General features: G+C 48.0%; 1 protein-coding gene across 1 annotated transcript; it reads right to left on the reverse strand.

Annotated features, from left to right (window-relative positions):
• Window positions 1-3,086: 3,086 nt before the first annotated feature.
• Window positions 3,087-5,832, reverse strand: LOC118999057 (ubiquitin carboxyl-terminal hydrolase 17-like protein 6). The gene is made up of 3 exons (XM_037063394.1): window positions 5,824-5,832; window positions 5,501-5,627; window positions 3,087-4,270 (listed from the first exon to the last, which is right to left on the reverse strand). The coding sequence occupies exons 1-3, from the start codon at window positions 5,830-5,832 to the stop codon at window positions 3,087-3,089; spliced, it is 1,320 nt and encodes a 439-aa protein (XP_036919289.1).
• Window positions 5,833-21,966: the final 16,134 nt, after the last annotated feature.

Consider the following 21,966-nt stretch of genomic DNA (forward strand, 5'->3'; position numbering starts at 1 on the left):
AATACCCAGTGGCACTGTGTCTCCCTCTGAAGACACAGCGGGTGAGGAAGAAGGGGAGGCAGCTAAAGCTACATGTATAACCCAACTTCAAAAAATAAATGTACTTTACACAGTAGGGGGTTGGGTGGAAAGGTGAAACTTACTCACTACAATTAATGGGTGAGTTTCAAAAATGCCAATCCCTGTATTGTACACTCATATAAGTAGTATAAATTTGTACACCAATATTCTTAGATAACATACGCTATAACATGAAAAATAATTACTGACAACACTCTCTACAAACAACAATAAACTAGTTCACCATGGCCCGTTAGGAAAGCCTTTGGAGAGTGTTTTGGAAACAATATATGGAAAACTCTAATTGATATATGGAACATTAAAAAGTTGGTAGCTACATGTATTCAGATTAGGAAAAATTCTCACAAGAAACATTATTGATAACATTCCAAATGCCAACAGAGTCCATGGGTAACACAGAGGAGCCAAAGGAACAATTAATAAGTAAATTAGACTACACACGTGTGCAGCTCGGTATAATTCCCACAGTAAAAGGGACTTCCCACTCAGACAGGACCTGGTTAACCAGGCCTCAGAGGGTGATCATCAGAGTAGACGGTAACACCTGGTTGTGGCGCAGGGTGTCCAGGCAGGAGATAAGTCCCTTGGTAGGACTAGCGCTGACAGACAGCAGCTGGTGGCACGGTGGCCAGAAGGAACCCCAAGCAGCTGTAGAAAATCCCAGCTGGCTCCATGGGGCCACGTTAGAATTCTGCAGGGCGGGGCCACCATTCCAAGCATGGGACCAGAATTACCATGGGGGTAGGTAAATCAAAAGGTAAAGATAAGGTAATGGAGGGGGTCACCCGGAATTCAAATGTTTGCAGAGGATGAGATGCAGCCACAGCCCAGGTGCCCACACTATCAAACACTGCAGATGCCCATCTGACAGGTGCCAGTGTGGGCCAGGGTTGGCGAGCTGGTTTGGAGGGCATGACGGACATGGAATGAAGGAGAAAATGTCTGAACATGGGATATGACGCAATCCTAGGACAGGACCTAAGGAGTCACCTCACTCGGTCATTGTCATTGACTTCGGGGGATTTAAATTCAATTTCCAACTGTGCAGTTTTGTTTAACTGAAATATCCCTATGGAAAGTTTCTATCTCTGTGGTCATGGTCAGTATTTTGAGTCCTTGTCACTCTTTATGATAGCGTTGCTTAGGACGGACTTCAGTAGTTGTGGCTACTGAATGTTGAGTAGACCTATTCTGGGAGAGGGCTGGCTGTTCTTCCCCCAAAGAGACAAGTTGTCCTCACAGGCAGACACTCGCCTCAGTGAGGCCCGGCTGCCTCTGTGTTGCCCACCCACCTTGGTAACAGGAGCCTGCTCCCTGGGGGCCTCCTTTGCCTCAGTCCTGTGGTGGTTCTCTGGACTCTGGCCCAATTCCTGTCGGCTCTTTTCTCTCAGCCTCTTCACCCCAGGGCCCTTGTGTCTTCTGCACTGGTTTGCCCCTCATTGGATCTACACTCTCCTCACAGCTCAAGGCTACATTCCATCTGCCTGGGGAGACAGGGAGGATCACCTTCTCAGTGGTTACCCAGGTGCCTGATCCCCACCAGGAATAGGTGCCCCTCTCATGCCACCTCCCTTCCCCTACCCCTTCCATGGTGTCAGGCCCCAGGCCCAAATGTGAGCCCAGCACCCCCTTCCTTTCCCTTCCTCTCATTCCCAAACCTTCCCTGCTTTCTTCCTCTCATCTGCCCCCATCAAACCACCAGACTTCTGCCTCAGGACCCTGACTTCCTGCCTCAGTTTACCTTCTGAACTTGGGCCCCCCTGTGGGTCCCTGCACACTCCCTTCTTCTCAGTCAAGAACATCCCCTCAAGTTGCACGGACAGACGTCAGTGCCTCACTCTCTGCACACGTCCTTCTTCCTAATCCTCCAGTGGCCTCAGTGCCCCTCCCAGGACCCTGCAGTCTCCAGCCAACACCCCAGGGAGAAGTCCTGGACCCATAGGACTTGAAAACCTGCCCAGCTCCTGACTCCTCCAACACCACGAAAATGATCCCAGGGGGTAGTCCGGCAGAAAGAAAAGAAATCCTTCTAAGATTTCTTCCTTTAGAAAAATGTCATTCCTCAAAACTGACAGAAAATATGGAGTTTAAAATTAGGTGTAGATTACTGTACTCCCAGCATTTAAACCTTTAACCCAGGTCATGCTTCTGTCAGTCACCTGATTGTCCCATTGGCTGAGGAGGGGAGAAATCCTCAGCAATGTCAGGAAGAGGTGTGAGGAGGGTGAAGGTCAATGTGTGACCGGACTTTGCGTATATGTGCATGAACCAGGCCTAGAAATGTTCTACTGGAATGTCCAAGAAGTGGATGTGGGAGATCCCGCCGTGATTGGAACACAGGAGATGCATTCCGATCCCCTTTAGCGACATCCCCCAAGTGAAACCAGGGTTCCAGCTGCTTCTCCCATGAGTGGGGCAGAAGCTGAAGCTGCCCTCTGTGGCCATTCACGTGGACTTGCAGGCTGTAAACCTGCCCTGTCTAGGCGTTCATGTTGCTATGCCAACTGTCAATCCCCCATGCTAGCAGCTGGAGGAGCACAGGTGCAGAATCCAGCCAGGGCCCAACTCCACCCACCCTCAGGCCTCCATGGCACCACACCTAGGACCTGCCCAATCCCCTAGAAAAAATGAAAACTGAACTAAACTCCACACCCTATATCCATGAAAACACTCTGAGTCAACTATTGGAAAGTACATTCATTTATTCACAAGTGTCCCACTTTGCAAAAATCACATTTTATGCCCCCCCCACACTGTGGACAATTCACTGGACCCATGGGAAACTCCACAGAGCCGGGAATCAGTCCAATGCCCTTGGAGAGGCAGCTGTGCCCATGGGGCCATGGTGATCACTGGATCTCATGCAGAGACTTTGTGCTCTTTTTCCTTCTCTTGTGAGCCCTGGCTTTCCTCCCACCTGGACTATTGGGTGGGTAGTTTTCCTGTCCAGGAGGACACGTGGGCATGCCAAACAGGCCTCTGGGGGGTAAGTTGGCCGGTAAGACTCATTCAACTTTCCTGAGGTTGTATTTGGCCTTGGTTCTTAATGGCTCCTGGAGCTGTCTCCACTCCTCCAAGGTGTGGTATTGGACTGAAGTCTCTTGCACAGGACTCTGCAACCCAGGACCTGTGACACTGGAGTGACTCTCAGTGCCCTGCTGGGTTGATCCCAGGACTTTACACTCCGTCCCCGGGCACCTCGGATTCCCACTCACAGACACACTGCCACGGCCTCTTTCCAATTCACCCTCCTGGATGTAAAAGAGGACATAGGCACGTTGGCGCAGGGTAGTAGATGTGGCACAGGCCGTAACCTTAGCGTCACTCATTTTGAACCACTGGCCGCCTGCAGCTTTGACATAGCAGAAGTAATGTCCATGGTGACAATCCCGCCCTGCATGGACCAGCACAGCATAGAGCTCGTACACAAGGGGCCCTGTGTTCTGCTCAGACAGGTACTGTCGCACATCCAGGCGCTCAGGATAGTGCACCACCTTCTCCGTTTTGCTGCCTGTGAAGGCTGAAAAACGTTTCAACGCCAGGATAAGGAACTTCGAGGCAGCGTGCAAATTCAAGGTCCTGCAGGCAGGCACCTTCTTCAGGCAGATGCCACACGCATAGGAATTGTCACCATCCAGCTTTTCAGGTGTCACCAACAGTTCCAAGGCTTGGGCCACACTCTGAGCCCCCTGGATATCCAGGGCAACATCCAGATACGGGTCCAAGGTGTCAGACACGCTGTGGCAGCAGAGACACTTGGTATGAGACCTCCAGTAGCCTCTGAAGATCTGACGGATCAGGGTGGTGTGTGGTGAGGGCCTGGCCAGCTGCCCCAGCTCGCGCAGACAGGCTTGCTCCATAGCGTCCATGGTGAACATGAGATACTCGTGGGCATCTTCCTGCTGCAGTCTGTGGAAGCCAGCAAACAGCTCCTCGGGGGGCTCCATTGGGTCTCCAGGAAGCAGGAGGGCCCGAGTCACGTGAGCTTGCATGGCACACAGGACGCAGGACATCGGCTTGGGACAGGTCTCCGAGTGCTGCCGGGACAGCAGGTAGCGGGCCAGTGGCGGGGTGTGGGTCAGGCACTGCAGGGCAGCATTCATGTAGCATGTGTTCCCCAGGTTCCAAAGCCCAGCCCCGACCCCATAGCGTCCCTCTTCCACTGGATGGGGAGACACAGCCTCCTTGGCTATGGAAACAATCTTCACCGAATGTCCCACCTGAGAGCTCCCCCTGTAGAACGAAGCTTCTCTGGAAGAGCAGGTCTTTGAATGAAGGACTCGGGCTGCAACTCAGTCTTAGGGGCAACCCCAAGGTCCGCGGACTAATCTGCAGTCTCTGCCTTCAGGGTTGGGTTGTGGGCACTTCTCCGACCTACCGAGATAAAGGGATGCTTTTTATATCTCAGCAACTGCAGGGTCTCATGTGGGGATTATGCGGAATTGAGGCGGACCCTGAAATCCAAATACAGTTATTTTTATCAGGAAAAGAGCGGGAGATTGGAGACACAGAGCTACAGGAGCTGTCCTTGGACATGGGAGGTGGAAACTAGAGTTTCCACTTTCTCTCTCCCCTTGAGAGAGAAGCCATACCATCCCTTTTCCTCCACAGGACTCAGTAGTCCATTTTAATTGCTCTCCTCACATCCATAAAGCCGCGGACCCCAGGAGCCGGGATCCACGTCAACCTTCCAAAGAGAAAACATGGCGGTTCCTTCCCCAGCCTGGGAAGAGCTCCAGACAAGTGGCAGAAACAAGGATGACTGCTAGGTGCTCATGCCCAGGATCAAGTTCAAAGATGGAATTGAGAATGACCAGTTTTCTCCACATGTGAGATGTTAACACCTCCTGAATGGGTCGAATATTACTTTCAAACCGAACCGAATCAACATAAGTTCCACAAGCATAATCAAAATTATCTTATTATCTTTTTTCCAATTTTTTTAATTTAATTATTTTTCAAGTACAGTTTTCTGTCTATTACTCCCATCCTATCCCACCCCCGTGCTTCCCCCTTCCTCCCATTTCCACCCTTCTCAGTTGCTGCCCACGTATCCTTTTATCTTATTTTCAATGCTCTGGTCTTAAGCCTCTAAATATGCGAGAACATAATAAATATGTTAAAATACTTGATCAATCATTTATAAATTAAAAATATTCACTGATTTCCCCATTCTGTTCTCAGGGTTGGAGACAGAATAGCCAAAAGATATAAAATTGTGGTCAAGATGACATTCTGGTGTGCTCATGAAAACACAATGTAAAACAAACATCTTCCTTCTGAGCAGTGATGAGGGTCATGAGAGACTCGGTCCAGCAATGGGGCTGGGACAGTGGCAGCTGTTCTGTGTACATGCTCCATGTGTGAATCAATGGACACATACACACATATACACACTCACACAGGTTTCATGACTCACCCAAGGGCACCAGGTGGCTGATGCTCTCCAGAGTCACGTCTCTGAACAGCTTCCTCTGGGACGTGTCCAGCTGGGCCCACTCTTCATGGGTAAAGTCAACAGCTATGTCCTTGAAGGTCACAGGTTCCTAAAAGACCACAAACACTTTGGGTCACACAGATCAGTTGCAGCCAGTGAGCAGAAGAGCTGAGACTGCAGCACTGAGGAAATGAGGAGCAGTCAGGTATGGACAGATCAGCCTATGTTCAGGGTTTTACTCACTTAACTGTCAGTGCTGAGCTGGTATCTCCCCGTCTGATACACCCACAGAAACATACACACACCGAGTTCATGATAATATATTGTAAACACACCTCACCTGAACTGTGGTAAAATACAACTTGAGGGTTTTTCAGTAAGCTGGTCATTAAACCACCTGGTCTAATCACCTGAATGTCCAGCCAGGTGATTAGAAAATACTCACTTTAAAGTTTAAAACAAAATCTCTCCTTTCAATGAATTTCAAGTAACCCTATAGATTCATCACAAACCGAACAATGACCATGATGTGGTCCTTCTAAAACATGACCATTGGTGGAAATGATGTTCCTGCATGAATTTCCAGTTCCCCATATATAATCTGGTTTCAGTACATGTTATGAGTGTTGAAAGACTCAGTGTACTAAAGTACAAAATATCTCTTGTCTAGTAAAACTCCATTAAACACAAAATATTATTTGATACATCATTAAAATGTCAGAGAACCTTGAAAGTATCTCTAGCACCCCTCAGAAGTGAACGAGTCTGAAGAATGTGATACCAGGAGGTGTGTCTGACTTACAGCTACAGGACTCAGGTGAGCACAACAAACAAGAGGTGGAGGGCTTCAGCAGCACAGGCCAGGGCCCTCTGAGAGGCTGTGCTGAAGGACATCCCAGATGACTGTGCTATGGGACAAGGGGGCCCTACTCCACTTTCTCTGAGACCTAAACCAGCAGTTATCCCTGCTTCCTTTGTGGCTTTATCTTGTCTCCATGCTAAAGGATAAAACAAGCCTTTTGATTCCCTTTGGTCTACTTGGTTTTTCAAATATTTACATAGGATCAACTTTTGCTCTACCTACTACACCCCTTCTCCTTTATATGTAGCACAATTAAGAAAATCCTATTCCCTTCATATATACTGCTTTTTTTTTTCCAAGAGGTAAAAATGGAATGGGTGAAAGTCAGAAACTGATAACTTCAGTTATACTTAGAAATTTTCAAAAGTGCATATTCACTCTGGTAATTGGAAGAGACTTTAAATGGGGGAAAATGCACTGATTCCTCCTTACTAACCCTCCCCTGCTCCTCTCCACTGAGTAGTCCTCACTGTGGGTCTCCTAACCCTGATCACGCATGCACACATGCTCACTCAGTGACATCCCCACTGGCCTGTCATGCTCTCCTCCTCCTCCATCTCTGCCATTTGCCATCATCACCATCCTCTGAGCATCACAACCAATGACACAACTGATATGTTAATGATTGGCCAGTGAGGCCATGACTGGCTGAGAGAAAGAAAACTTCTCTCATCTCTTCTGTGAATAAGGAAGCCTAGAGAAGCCTGGCATAAATTTGTGTGATGTTGGGAAGGAGATTCCTTATTGATTAGTCCCTGACTTATGATGACTGTCCCACAGTTGTGGGAAAACTTATTAGGACGTCAGGAGCCTGAACTCCATGGGCTTGCACTTGGACATCCCTGCCAGTAGGAAGAGCTTGCCCATGTAATGGCCCTGGGGTGACATTACAGCAGAAGGAACTGGCATCCCCTACTCACCAGGGACTTCACGGTCAGTAGGCCAGCTGCCAGGTGTCCTTCTCCGGGTTCTCACTCACACATGGTCCAAGCACTAAGCAGGCAAGGCTGGGGACAGAAAAAGAAGCCATGAGACCCCAGTCTGGGTTTGATTTCCAGTCGTGCCCATCACAAGGTCCCAGTGCTCACCAGGGTTTGTCCCCTGCTCCCAGTCTGATGATCTGAAACCAGGGCTGCACTCTGGGAATAACATGCAGAAGTCTCTGCTGTCCAGGGTCAATTGTAATAGGATGGTAGCTGTGGTTGCTACAAAGAAGTTCAAAATACAGATATCTTACAGGTAAGAACTTGATGAGAACTGAGTGTCCTATATTAATGAGTTTATAACATCTACAAGTATTCAATTCCCTTCCTTATTTCTGAGCACAGTAATCCCTGACTATCACCATATGTAAACTTTGGTTTTACCTGCGGGTAAACATTGTGGAATTTCTCAGGTGGTTTTTTTTTTTTCACCAGCAAGGGTTTTTTGCAAAATCTCTTGTTGTGTTTTTATGTTTCAATTTTTTCCCCCAACCTCCATGGAGCCCTCTGAAGCCTCACCCCTTCCTGTCTCAAGTTCCTCAGGGACCTGGATACCAAACTACTAAGAACCTATTTGAGGGTAGAGTTAATCCACTCGCTGTTGTTTCCCATTTGGTGGGATCAAATGCACCCATCCCCTCAGTTAAATCTATCAAATCCCACCACGGAAAGTAAGAAAAAACAAACATGAGTCATAGAGTAATTGTTATGTATGCCCTCGGTCCTGTCAGGCAAGGTTGCCCACAATACAGAATGGCTGGACTTTTTGAGGAAGGCTAGTTGGTCCAACTGGTAATTTGTCAGGTAGTAGCTGAAACCCTCAAACTGAGTCCTATTTATGTTCATTAGATACACATCCCTTTTAATTACACATATACACATGTATATGTATATTCAAAAGCATGGATATACATACATGTGCAAAAAATTACTTATGAACGTGATTTTTTCTCTAACATAACAATAATTAAATGTATTTTATGGGCAAGCAATAAAAATGCATCATAACAAAAGAATAATTAATTCACCCGTTTGTACCTGAGCTCCAGGGGGTAAACAGTTAAACATGGATTAAATGTGACTGTGTATTTACAGCTTTACATATACTTGTTTATTAATTTCCGCAATATCCAAGCTAAACATGCTTTTTGACCAATTTACAAATGACAGGAACAGACGTTCCAAAAACGTTAGTAATATGACAAAGTTTTAGAAGTAGAAAGTAAAGTAGCTGAAATGGAATTTTTCTCAGTCTGCACCTTGTGCTCAAAGTCTTTTAGGGTGACACAGCACAGCTAGGTCTTACTTGGAATTGTACCTGTAAGGGAAGTGATCAGAAGAGTGCACTGTTAAAACAACATCTTCTTGCATTTTCACAAAACTATTTCTGATGTCCAGGTTCTCTACTGCATGGGAATCCACCAGAGTACAGACCCCACTTCTCAAGCATAACCTGTCTTCTTTTTATTGTCCTGATTAAGCTACACGTCCTCATTTCAACACACATTGACCAGGGTGGGGCAACATTCCTGCATTATGGCACTGTATGTGAGGGAGGGGTTAGAGAGGGAACAGTCCTGCTTGCTGGGCTCTCAGCTGGCTTTCAGTCACTTCCTCCACTACCCAAAAGCAATTGAGCCCTTCTGGTGCTGATTCTGGCTGGTTTTGTATATGTTCTAGGACTCTGTGGGTCTCTCCAACAACCTCTTCTGTGAGACTGGGAGTTTCTCCAGCCACCTCAGCCCCAACCGTTTTCATTCAGAGAATTTGAGGCTCTATGTTCATGTACTGGAACCCTGGGTTGCATGGTCTGTATTGCTCCCCAGTTGTTCCTCCCGGTTTCTCTGAATGAAAATTTAGGACTGCCTGGCCCACCAGATTCTGCCTTGCCAGAAATCGTTTCCACCCAAGCTGTCCATCTCTGCCTCTCCTACTGGCCTGGGTGTGTGTTTCTTCTTTAATCCTTAGTTGTTGGACTTACATACAGTTCTATTTTCTGTGAGTTCTGTTGTTTTTGGTTTTTTGATTTGTTGTTAACCTTCTTTCAGTTGCGTGAGGAGGCACAGTGTATCTATCTAAACCTCCATTATGGCCAAAAGTCCAGTAACGCTATTTTAACACATCTCCATATGTTCACAGGCAATTGCTCTCATAATATTGTATCTTGAAATAATAATCTCCTCTGAAGAAATCTTCTCTCAAATTTTTATGCAATCAAATCAAAAGGTCAGTTAAGAGTTCCAATCAGATACAAATAACTACCCCAGATTAATCCAGAATATTCTCACTGCCAGATGCAGGGATTAAAACCTGACTACCCCAGGGCAGGGCCCTATCTGAAATGCCCAAACCCAAGCCTTGGGTGTAAGCTGACTGCCTACTGCTAGAACCTGACTTCAAAAAAACACTTATTGCAAGCATAGGACTCTAAGGTGAGACAATGGAGGCTTACCTGCTGAAATGAAATGAGAGACCCAAGACACTTTGGGTAGCTCTGTCCCCTGCACCCAACTACCACAGAGAGTCAGTGTCCCCTCACTTACACCATCATCAGTGCTGCCCTGGATCACGTATCTAATATGTTAGAAAAACGGACTGAAGATTCTGTTTTCTGGGAAGTTTGAATTTCCCATCTGAGAGAAGAGGAGGCAGTTTCAACTGCAAAGTGACTGAGGGAAAAATATTTCTCCTCTGATAGTCTCAAAACTTCAAATCTCAAGAGCTAAACAGTTATTTTCAATAAATAAATTTGTCCTCCGTTGTGTATTGGTAATGAGTTTCCAATAAATGTGAAATGAATGTGTGGTTTTTAAGGATTTTACTTAGTTATAGAAAGTGGGGAAGGGAGAAAGAAAGAGAGGGACAGAAATATCAATCTGTTGTTGCCTCTCACACACCCCTACTGTGGACCTGGCCTGCAACCAAGGCTTGTGCCCTGACGGGGAATCCAACTAACAACCCTGTGGTTCACAGCCCGTGCTCAATCCACTGAGCTACACCAGCCAAGGCTAATGTACTTGAACTATGTCCAAACTTGTAGTTATGGCCCAGGACACTCGGTTTGTGTAACCGCTCCCCACCATCTCCCCCAGATCACAGTTCTCTCCCAACTACCTTGCATAATGACACTTGGATTAACCATTAGCATTCACAACACGAATTTTTTCGTCCTCTCTGTTCAGATTCACCATGCAAATGAAGAACTCTTACCCCACTGCCTAAATCCCCACCATCCTTAGTTGCTAGTGTCCCACTTCTCAGAGGGACAGTCCAAGGGTGATCATGAAAGGAAACCCACCTGAAGTTGGCTAGGTGCTTTGTCCGCCAGCGGAGTCTCAGAAACTTCAGTGCTGGATCAGCTCCACTAAACGTGGTGCACCTTCTGCGAGGTGACAGGATACTGGAGCAGGTTCCCTCACCCCTGGTCTTATAGTCGGGCTGCCGGTCACGTGAGAACTCAGAGCTGTCAATCACGCTAACATAATGCCTTGGAGGAATGCAGGAGCTTCCCATCACATCAGCATAACCCTCGGGGCTGGGGGCCAGGCAGGTCCCCTAAGGACATGTAGCTCTTCGCGCCCTTCACCCTTTGCAACCCTCTGTGCCCTCTGCTAAGTCCGTGCTTCCGTCTCAGAAGCCGCACCTCTTGTAAGACAAACAGGCCCCCGGTCTACTGGCTGCCTGCTTCTGCGTGGATGGTCGACCACGGTGGGCTCAGTGAGATTGGACGCGAGGGGCCCGATGAGCAGAGAGTCCAATAGCACCGAGCCCACTGCAGGGCAGGGATCCATCGCCTTCACCCTCTCTGCTCCACCTGGGTGGCGTCCGCCCCTCGGCGTCTGCGGACAGGCAGCACCTCCACCCTCCACGCAGACGTTGCGTGTCTGCTGTCACAGCTGGCGTCCTAGCAGTCTTTCTCCTCAGTGAGCAGGGAAATGCACCGTGCAGGAGTCCTCCATGTGTCCTTTCGGACTGGCTAGTTTTGCATTTTGCCTTGCCATTCCATTCCCCGGCCCTGCGTAAATGGTCCCTGGATACACATGGGGAGCTCCCTGTCCCTGCCTGTCCAAATCTATTCCAGTTGATGGAAGGGGACCCACTGGGACCTGCTCACTCATTGGCTGCTCCCACTGGTTGGCAAGTGATTCTTCCCGCCTTCTCCTGGGCTGGCCCCCTGTTCGTGTGGAGTTGGAGACACTGGCGTTGCATCCATTAAGACACATTGAGGAAGAGAATCATGAATCTCCCCATTCAAGCACTTATAGTGGCTTTCTGTCACTGCTCATGCAGCCAATGGACTTAACTCACATCTGTTAGAATCCCTTTTACAGTAGAAAGGAGAGGACAGAGTTCTTTTTATAAAAATGGTGAGCCTCTCCGCTGTGAAGTTTCTGTCTAGTAGAGGAGAACATAAATTATTTTCACCCAAAACGGTATGCAGTAGGAGGGACTTATTATTCAGACAGGACTCGGCTAACCAGACCTTGAAGGGTGATCCTGAGAATAGACAACACCTGGGTAAGGCGCTGAGCGACCCGGCCAGAGTTAGGTCCATTGGGGGGACACCAGTCGGCTCAGGGCGGGATGCCCAGAAGGAGCCCCAGGAAGCTGGGTGAAAGCCTGCTGCTTCTGCTGGGTTACCTGAGGTCCTCGCAGGGCAGGTTCAGTGTTCCAGGGCTTCGACCAGGGTTACCTGGGGGGCAGGTGAATCACTAGTAAAGGTAAGGTAAATGAGCGAGCAGGTTCCAGTGTGTTACCTTCCATCCAAAGGAATAGAGTGTTACAGGTAGGGACAGAGAGCTCCCTGTGTGTACAGGGGACCATTTATGCAGGGCCAGGGACTGGAGTGGCAAGGCAAAGTGCAAAACTAGCCAGTCCAAACGGACAAATCGCGGGTTCCTGGCGGTGCATTTCCAAGCTCAGTGGCGTAGAGAAGCGGTGGGGATGCAGTTGATGACAGGGGACAGGCAAGGTCTTTGGGGAGGGTGGAGGTTCTGCTGGCCCTCAGATGCTGAGGGGCGAACACCACTCAGGCGGGCCAGAGAAATGGTACCCTAGCAACTAGGGATGGTGGGGCTTTAACTAGTGGGGTAAAGGTTCTTCATTTGCATGGTAAATCTGAGCAGAGAGGATGGCAAAAGTCATGTTGTCAATGCTAATAGTTAATCCAGGTGTCCATATCCAACTTAAGGACTCAGCTCTGTGATCAGTGAGAGCTGGCAGTGAGCTGTTATAGAAACCTTGTGTCCACTGCCATAACTGACAAGTTACGACATAGCTGAAGCACATTATCCTTGACTGGTCTGGCTCAGTGGATTGAGCATGGGCTGTGAACCACAGGGTTGTTAGCTGGATTCCCAGTCAGGGCACATGCCTGGGTTGCAGGCCAGGTCCCCAGTGGGGGTGTGTGAGAGGCAACCACACATTGAGGTTTCTCTCCCTCTCTTTTTTCCTCCCTTCCCCACTTTCTAAAAATAAGTAAAATCCTTAGAAACCACACATTCATTGCACATTTATTGGAAACTCATTACCAATACACAATGGAGGACAAATTTATTTATTGAAAATAACTGTTTAGCTCTTGAGATGGAAGTTTTGAGACTATCAGAGGAGAAAATATGTTTCTCTCAGTCACTTTGCAGTTGAAACTGCCTCCTCTTCTCTCAGATGGGAAATTCAAATTTCCCAGAAGACGGAATCTTCACTCTGCTTTTCTCACATGTGAGGTATGGGATCTGGGGCAGCACTGATGATGGTGTAAGTGTGGGGACACTGACTCTTTGTGGTAGTTAGGTGCAGGGTACAGAGCTATCCAAAGTGTCTTAGGTCACTCATCCCATTTCAGCAGGTGAGCCTCAGATGTGTCATCCAGGAGTCCTGACTTTGCAATAGGTAGAGTTTGTTGAGGTCAGGTCCTAGGGGTAGGCAGTCAGCTCACAGCCCTGACTTGGGGGGTTGAAATTCAGGTCAGCACCCCGCTTTGGGGCTAGGCAGTCAGGTTTGAATCCTGCCTTGAAGTTTGGTACTCAGAGGAGGGAGACCAGTGGTCTCAGAAAGAGCTGTCACAGAGTTTGACAGGTGGATTTCCTGAGTGATCACGATGTCTCTTCATGCCCACTTGGGCAGAATCTGCATGAGGAGGATTTTTTTCCTTTGTGGTTTTTGAAAGCTTTTTTCTTTCCTTAGGAGGCCTTCACATTTACAGCTGAGCAAAACTGAGATAAAGTCTGCAGACAGTGTGGTAGATGGAGGGTCGTCACCTACAGGACAGGCCCTGCCAACCCCCGAGGGTCCAGAAAGTCCAGAAGCACCCAACAGCCCAGGTAGCTGTCAGGGATCCCCCAGTGGAGGAGGAGGATCCCAGGGTGAGTAGGGTCTTGGAGCTGTCAGGAGCCTGGGGCTGCCAGGTGCTAGAGACATGAAGTTTAGACATGGCATGTTCTGTGCCCGTAATCAGTGGGTCCTTTCCCTCTTCAGTTATACCTAGTGGGACAATATTCACCACCCAGGTTGGTCTCTTGATTTCAGCGCTGCAAACTCATTTCCTAATTAGGAACCCTGCAGCCTATTTTGTGTCCTAATGATTTCATTCAGGTAACTGGCCCTGCTCAGACCTGAAACTGTTTCTCCTGCATTCTTCTCACTGACTCAAGTTGTGGAAACTCCCATAATATCTCCAATCACAGGCACCTGGTTAGCCCTAAACATCAGCCCCAGATCCTAACCCATATTCACAGTCTATCAGTCACTTATTTTAACCCTTGTTCAAATATGTCTGTTTGGGCTGACCCACCATTCCAATTCTCCCCCCTCAGAGGAAATGCATGGACTGTGGGGCTTTTGGGAACAAGGCTAGCAGCACCCAGTCTCCCACAAATCACTGGGATAGGGCCCTAGCCCCTCAGTCCCTGGGCTCCAAGAAGATGAAAGAGAACCCACAGCTGTGCTCACCTCAGGACCCTGGGAACCCAGGGTCTGCAGCCAGGCCTCCTGGGCAGAAGGAGCAGAGTTCCAGGTGAGCAATGTAGAGAGTGCAGCCAAACCTTGAATGATCCATGGGGCTGGGGTACCTTTTCTCTCCATTATCTGCATTACCATCTCCAGGCAAGGATGGGGACAGGGAGAGAGATAAAGAGGCCCCTGTCTCCAGGGTCACACTCAGGTGGTGATTCTCCCACTGGGGCATCACTGGGGCAGTGAGGGCCAGTGACAGGGGTGAGATCAGCTGGGACTCCTAGAAGGACAGGCAGAGAGGCCATGGTATGGAATGAATGTCTTTTATGCACAAATCTGCAAGGCCCCAGTGTGTCAAAGGCACCATGCTTCAGTTTGGGTCTCACATGGGCACAGGGTCAGGGCCTGGGCCACAGAAAGCTTTTTCCCCACTGAGGACAAGGAGTGGAGCGACTTTCCCTCACCACATTGTGTCCTGCAGCCAAGAAGACCAGCAGAGGCAGGCTTTGCTCCAGAGATTTCCCAGAAGACCCCTGGTGAGGCTGCAGCCACCCCAGAAAAGTCAGACAGAATCCTGTGACTACGTTAGGGTGAGGGTCCTCAGTGTCCTGGCTCTTCTACTTCTCGGGGTCAACCGCACTCCCCTCGGTGTGATCTAAGGGAGGGAATTTGGGGACTTCTACTGGGACTTAGCTACTTCCTGGAGAGCATTTTCCTAATGTCACCTTCCAGGGTGCCTCTGCTTGTGCCTTACAGTTGCACTTGGGCAGACGACGCGGTGCTGGTGGGTGAGGAAATGACCTCACTGGATGTTTGCAGAAGGTGGGATCCTTTAGGGGGAACTGACATGTTGAAATTGGGAACCCTATGCCCAAATTATATCCCAAGCTCATTAATTGTCAAACTGCCCTTATATAATCTGAGGTGTGTTTCTTTGCTGAATGAGGGAAGCACAGGGCTTTTTCACTTCCCTAACAAGGTCCACTTGTAAGAATTTTGTGTTTTGTCTCTTGTGAGGATTGGTAGGGAGGGGACTTTGTGACTTCTGTCACTGTGACCAGCACTGAGGTCAGCGATCTCTTCATCTGTACCCTGACTGTGGGCACAGCAATTTCTGTGCATGTCTTGTTGTAAGATCTCTTCATTCTCCTGTTTTGTTTGCTCTTATTTTGTTCTTTATGTAGAGGAGATTCTAAGGTTTAATGTCTTTTTGTCTTTGCCTCCAGCACCCACACCAGCCTATGCCAGTTCACACGACCCTCCTAAAGGACAGGTGTAGGAGACCCTGGTTTCAGCACTAGGACCTCCGACAGGAAACCTCATGAGACATCCACAGTGTCTTCCATCCACAGAGTTGAGAGGAACACCTGCTCACCACTGGTGCTAAGTAACAGACAGGAAGTGCCTGTCAGTGACAGCCTTCACCCAGGGGGCACAGGCTTTGTCCAGGGTCCTGGCTCCATGCCACATACTCCAGGTTGTGGCCTTCTTTCTCAGCCACAGGCCACGTACCCAGGCATCAAGTCAACAAGCATGGGACAGGCTGCTGCTCACAGTTCTGGACAGGAATCCAAAGTCAGCCACAAGGCACCTGGAAAGAGGGCTGCACAAGATTCTGTGCAGCCTGGACAGAATGAACAAAAGAAGGTCAGACTTGGCCCCTGCCTCTTTCCTCGGAAGAACACCCTGAGGGCAGACCCGGTATGTGTCCATTCTGGCCTCCCTCCAGCAAGTCTTCCAGCACTCAGACCTGTACTAGCACCTCAGGCTCCCAGGAAGACACCTGCCCAGGGTCAAAGTGTTAACCTGCAGCCGCCACCCAAGGGACCTCTTCTGGGCACTGTCCATGTCTGTCTTGTGTCGCAGCACCTTCTTGTCCCCCAGAGGCCCTGCCAGCCCCTCAGAATGGTCTTGAGAAGGTTAGAGAGAGGCCAGTGGAGCTCCAGGCTCCTGACCACTCCCTCAGTGCTGCCTGCTGAGGAGCCTGCCCCTGCCTCTGAGAGCCCTTCCCCCGCAGAGATGTCAGAGGGACCCTGTGCCTGCCATTCTTCAAGTATCCTCTTGAGGACCTAAGGTCTCCTCCTCCTCTGAAGACAGCGAGGACATGCATTTCTGCTCCTCCTCCAAGGACATTGATGGCCAGTGAGATGCCCCTATCTACCAGACCTGTCCTCCACACCAGGTGACCTGGAGTTACTGTGGAACTAGGGAGGGGAAGTCACTGAGAGGTGCTGTTTCTGGGGAACTGACCACTCCCCTGCTGTGCTGTGTGGACAACTGGTGGGAACCTAGATTGTGTTTGGGAACACAAAGTTGTAAACACTACACGTTCCATCATGTGAGTTAAGTGAAATTTCTAAAATTATATGTTTATTAGGTCCTGTTAGTTAGGTGATATTGCTAATGGTATTTTTTATTGTGAAGTTAATTTTGTAGATTTTAATTGATGCATAGAAAGTTAAGTTAGCTTGGAATAGTAGCTTTTACACTGTACAGTATATATGAAGCTGGGTAATGACTTTATGTGAGGGTTGGCACCTGCCTCAGTTTGGGGACACGGGACACAGGCCTGTGGACAGCACTGAAGGTTTTAAGTAGTGCCTGTCTGAGGGGAGACTGTCCACTGGGTGGAGTTTTTCAGCGGAAAGCAGGACGGCCGCCTTCTGCTGACTTTGTACCTTTTGTTTCTGAAATGTCCCTATAAAGTTGTCTTCACAAGTCTCTTTCATTGTTAATAAAATTCTGCCAAATTTTGGTTGTACTTGGTCTCAGTTTTTGAGCATTTCCAGTCATTTTAAAAGCAGTGGTTTTCCCTCACAGCTCATTTCACCGTGAAACATGGTGAGTCTGGTAGGACAGATTGCCTCTTAGACCTGCAGAATCTCCAGCTCACCCATCTGGACAGCGTCAATTTGTGATTATTCAAGACGTGCTCTCCTGAGTCTGATGTAGCTGGAAATCAGGTTTGCTTGTATGCAGGATGACTGTGCTTTGGGTCCACATTGGGCTCAGTTAGTCACTTTGTATAGAGGCTCATTCCTGACTCACATTCTGAGTAATTCAAAGGTTCTATGTGTGTCAGAAGGTGAAACAGTGGGCGTTTGAAAGCTCCCCTGATGGTGGTAGAGGTTGGCTGTATTTGACAGCCACTAGAGGTGAGGGTCAAATTACCTCCTGAGTCAAGCTCTCTCCATTCTCTCCCTCAGGACAAGTTCAGACTAGGTCGAAGTCAACCCTATGGCCCTGTAGAGATGATTTTCTTAGAAAGAGCACATGACTGCTCCTTCCTCCCGCCCTGGAGGAAGCAATTCCTGGTGCGGTCCTGGGACTGGGAGTTCCCATCACAGTGCACCCGGTCCATTGACGTACATTTAGCAGACTCTGCCCAATCATTTACTCTTCTGCAGCATGGCGGGACCATCACTCTTCTAATTCTCATTGTTCATGATGGCCTTTTGGGTCACGGTTACTATGCTCCATGATTTTGATCATCATTCTTTTTGTCATGGGAAGTTGTGGTGTGTGTGGTCTCACACCAATGTATCCAGTCTCTCTTCTTGCATGTCACCACAGACAAAATACACACAGCGGGTCTTAGAGAGACATTTCTTGCCATGGTGTCCTTCCCAAGGTTGAGTTTCTGATGTTCCCATGTTCCCTTCACAGCAGGGACTGTCTTAGACTTAATGAGGAGACTTAGGTAGCATGTTCTCTCCTTGTCTCAGCAAAGGGAAACACTCCTGGATCTCCATGAAAGACACGTAGATGCCTGTGAGCCATAGAGCATCCCCCTGGGACATACCTGTCCAATCCACCTTTGCCGGTTCCCAGTCAGGGTCTCATTGTCAATCAACTTGCGGAGCAGAGTGCAACAGCAGAAGGGCAGAGTCCCACCGCCTTTGGGACTCACGGACCCTGCGTGGAAACCCTAAGTGTCTTCGGAGCTGTGTTCAAGTTGTTGCCACAGAAACTCCCCTGCATTCAGTAGTTGCGGCTCCTCAAAAGGATTTTCATTTAAATGTGTTAACCACCGAACATGAAACCGGCCCCTAGAGTGTAGGACACCCAGGCCACTCGCGAAGGAAACAAGGAGGCTCAAGTGAGGGTCGGGGGCGGAGGGGGGCGGGGGAGAAGACCAGGCTGGAAAGGCTGGGCCGCAGGATGTGGAGCGCAAGTCACCGCCCACCGCAAGCCCCGCCTCCAAGCTTCCTGGCCGCTCACCTGGAACTTCCTGGTCAGCTGCCGCAGACGTCTCTGGCCGCTGCGAACCGGATATGGAGTCCGCGCGTCAAATTTCACTTCCGGGATGTTGGTTTCAGTGTTCCGTTTCAGATCAGCAGTTTCCGGCCTCACCGCCCTCCCCACCCCCGGCCTCTGCAATGAGTCGCTGGGGAGGCCAGCGCAGTGACCGCCACCCGAGCCCGCGGTGCTCCTGTTCGCGGGACTCCGTGTTGCCACCGCAGGCCCCCAGGTGCCTGTTCGGCGTTGGCTTCTCTGCTCCCCTTCCACGCCGACTTAACCTCGGACAGAGGCGCCCTTGGACTTGAGCTTTCTGCCTTATTCCTGTCTGGTGTCTCCTCTTTGCTCCCGTCGCTGGGATGAGTCCCCCCCTGGAAGACAATGCAGACCCCCCTCTCTATCACCTGGTTGGCACCGCAGGGTCTCCACACATCCCAGCCGTCTCTTGAGATGCCCCGTCCCTCACTGGACGGACACGGGAACAAGTGTGTGAAGGGAACCCTCCATAGTGACCTCGGAAATCTGATCGGCTTCATGAAAGAGACTATGTGTTGCTGTCAGGCAGCGATTTTCAGCCTTTTTCATTCCCTGGCAGGCATAGACAGATTACTAAAATTCTGAAGCACATCAAATATACATATAAATNTATTTAAGTAAATTAACATGCTTAAAGAATAAGCTAGTTGAAGTATGCCATATAATTGCAACTTTTAATACTTTACACATTACTTTTTAATCACATTCTTGCATATAATTGTCACATGTTCTAAAATATCTTTTAGTAAAAACTAACTATGTAACTATTATAGATTGAAAAGGGAAAGATTTGTAAACCAGGCTATCATTAGCAATGTTAAGAAATGTGCAAAATTCTGCCCTGGCTGGTGTAGTTCAGTGGATTGAGCGCCGGCCTGCGAACCAGAGGATCGTGGTTCGATTCCCAGTCAGGGCACATGTCTGGGTTGCAGGCCAGTTCCCAGCAGGGGACTCACAAGAAGCAACCATACATTGATATTTCTCTCCTTCTCTCTTTCCCTTCCTTTCTAAAGATAAATACATAAGATCTTAAAAAAAAAAGAAATGTGCAAAATTCTGATGCAAGTATTAAGCATACAGTAAACACGCATGAAGTTTTAGAGAAAAATGACCAATGACATGTTTCAGTGAAATTAAAATAAAAACTTAAACATGCCATGGACTCGAGTCCTTATTCAGGAAGCATTTAGATATTAATATATTTTTAAAAGATTTTATTTATTTATTTATGTATTTATATTTAGACGGGAAGGAGAGAGGGAGAGAAACATCAATGTATGGTTGCCTTTCGTGCATCCCCTGCTGGTAGTTGGTCTGCAAGGAACCGGCCTGCAACCCAGGCATGTGCCCTGACTGGGAATCGAACCGTGATCCTCTGGTTCGCAGGCCCGCGCTCAGTCCACTGAGCTACACCAGCCAGGGCTAGATATTAATTTTAAAGAATAATGATTTATGAGGCAATCAAGGGAGCACTGGAATAATTAGCTACTGGAAAAATTAGCTACTAGTGCAGAAGGTACAAATCTAGATTATAAGCAAGAGAGTTAAGACTGAATAAACCATTGTAAGACTTACATGTTAGATGAAGTATTAATGGAAAGAATATGGTATTTTGGGGAATCTCAAAGTTAGAGGATTTGAAAATCCTCCAATATCTTCCTTAAAAATGGACAAAAGGGGATCTTGGCTTAAGAATGCACAGTCATTTAAACCTCTGCAGCTTTGTACAATAAAAATAAATAAATAAATAAAGCCCTGGCTGGTGGAGCTCAGTGGATTGAGCACGGACCTGTGAACCACCTGTTCGCGGTTCGATTCCCAGTCAGGGCACATGCCTGGGTTGCAGGCCAGTTCCCAGCAGGGGACTCATGACAGGTAACCATACATTGATATTTCTCTCCTTCTCCCCTTCCCTTCTTCTCTAAAGATAAAGAAATAAAAAATAAAATCTTTAAAAAATAAAATTAAATTAAATTAAATTAAATTAAAAAATCCAGAAAACTATAGATCTACCATTAAAAAAAAGTCTCAATGATTTGCAAGGATATTGTAAAGAGATTTTTTTGTTTTGTCTTATTTAAAAGTTCTATTTTCCCACTCTGGGAGCTGGAACATGGGTGGTTNTGCTCCCGTCGCTGGGATGAGTCCCCCCCTGGAAGACAATGCAGACCCCCCTCTCTATCACCTGGTTGGCACCGCAGGGTCTCCACACATCCCAGCCGTCTCTTGAGATGCCCCGTCCCTCACTGGACGGACACGGGAACAAGTGTGTGAAGGGAACCCTCCATAGTGACCTCGGAAATCTGATCGGCTTCGTGAAAGAGACTATGTGTTGCTGTCAGGCAGCGATTTTCAGCCTTTTTCATTCCCTGGCAGGCATAGACAGATTACTAAAATTCTGAAGCACATCAAATATACATATAAATTTTTTGTGATCTGACCAAAATGGCCCTAATTTTGATTCATATACTATTACTGATAGTAATAATAAGTACCCTCCCTTATTGTTCCAAAGTGACTTTTTAAAAACCAGGTAACTAGACCGGTATATAAGAATTTCTGGTGCCACGAATGAACCAATGAGATGCCACCTTATTCACAAGAGCAATAAGATGCAACTCCGTAGTTTATGCCATATGTTCATTCTTCCAGACGGGGCATTTACATCAGGTGGTGATGGTTGTGGTGGCTGTTGTCATTTTTTTTACTTGACAATCTAAGGGAGAATATATCAACGCCCCTGACTGAATAGTCTGGTGTGGAATGTTTTAAAAATTCTCATGACACACCAGTTGAAAATTGCTGGTGTATGGCATCAGTAAAATTCCTGACAAGAAATGCCATGGGAAGATCATGAATTACAACAGTGGGGTTCAATTCACGGGCACAGGGTCCCTCTGACATCGGTGGGGAGGGAGGACTCTGAGCAGGCGGGGCCGGATCCTCAGCAGGCAGCACTGAGAGAGCTGTAGGAAATCTGGAGCTCCACTGTCCTGTGTCAATCTTGGCGAAAACTGGGGTGAAACCATAGCCTGCTCAAATGCTAAGAAAATGGATCAGATTGAGAGAGTCATTTAAGGTAAAGTGTATACATGTTAAATTATGACATAAAATTCATAATATAGCAGGAAGGAGTCAGAACCAAACTCAAAAGAAGTAAATTACTTAGCTGAGATCAAAGGCAATTTATTTCCGGTTATGGGGAGATGGCATAGCCATGAAGGACAGTACAGATGAATGTGAAATCGAGTGTTTGAAAGGACCTATGTGCAATGTGACCTCTTACCTAGGTGAAATAGTCCATGAACCACGTAGTGAAATTGAGAGAAAACAGGAGCCTGTGGAGAATGAACATTAATGGCAAAGGTCTGAAA

Source organism: Sturnira hondurensis, unplaced genomic scaffold (assembly GCF_014824575.4).
Source record: "Sturnira hondurensis isolate 20B ecotype Veracruz unplaced genomic scaffold, ASM1482457v3 Scaffold0014436, whole genome shotgun sequence".
In the NCBI taxonomy this organism is placed as follows: Eukaryota; Metazoa; Chordata; class Mammalia; order Chiroptera; family Phyllostomidae; genus Sturnira; species Sturnira hondurensis.

Excerpts from the sequence above, each read along its gene's own strand:
- LOC118999057 (XM_037063394.1), bottom strand. Across the intron at positions 4,271-5,500 it reads CAGCCACCTGGTGCCCTTGG|CCAAGGAGGCTGTGTCTCCC; the intron begins GTGAGTCATGAA and ends TTGTTTCCATAG.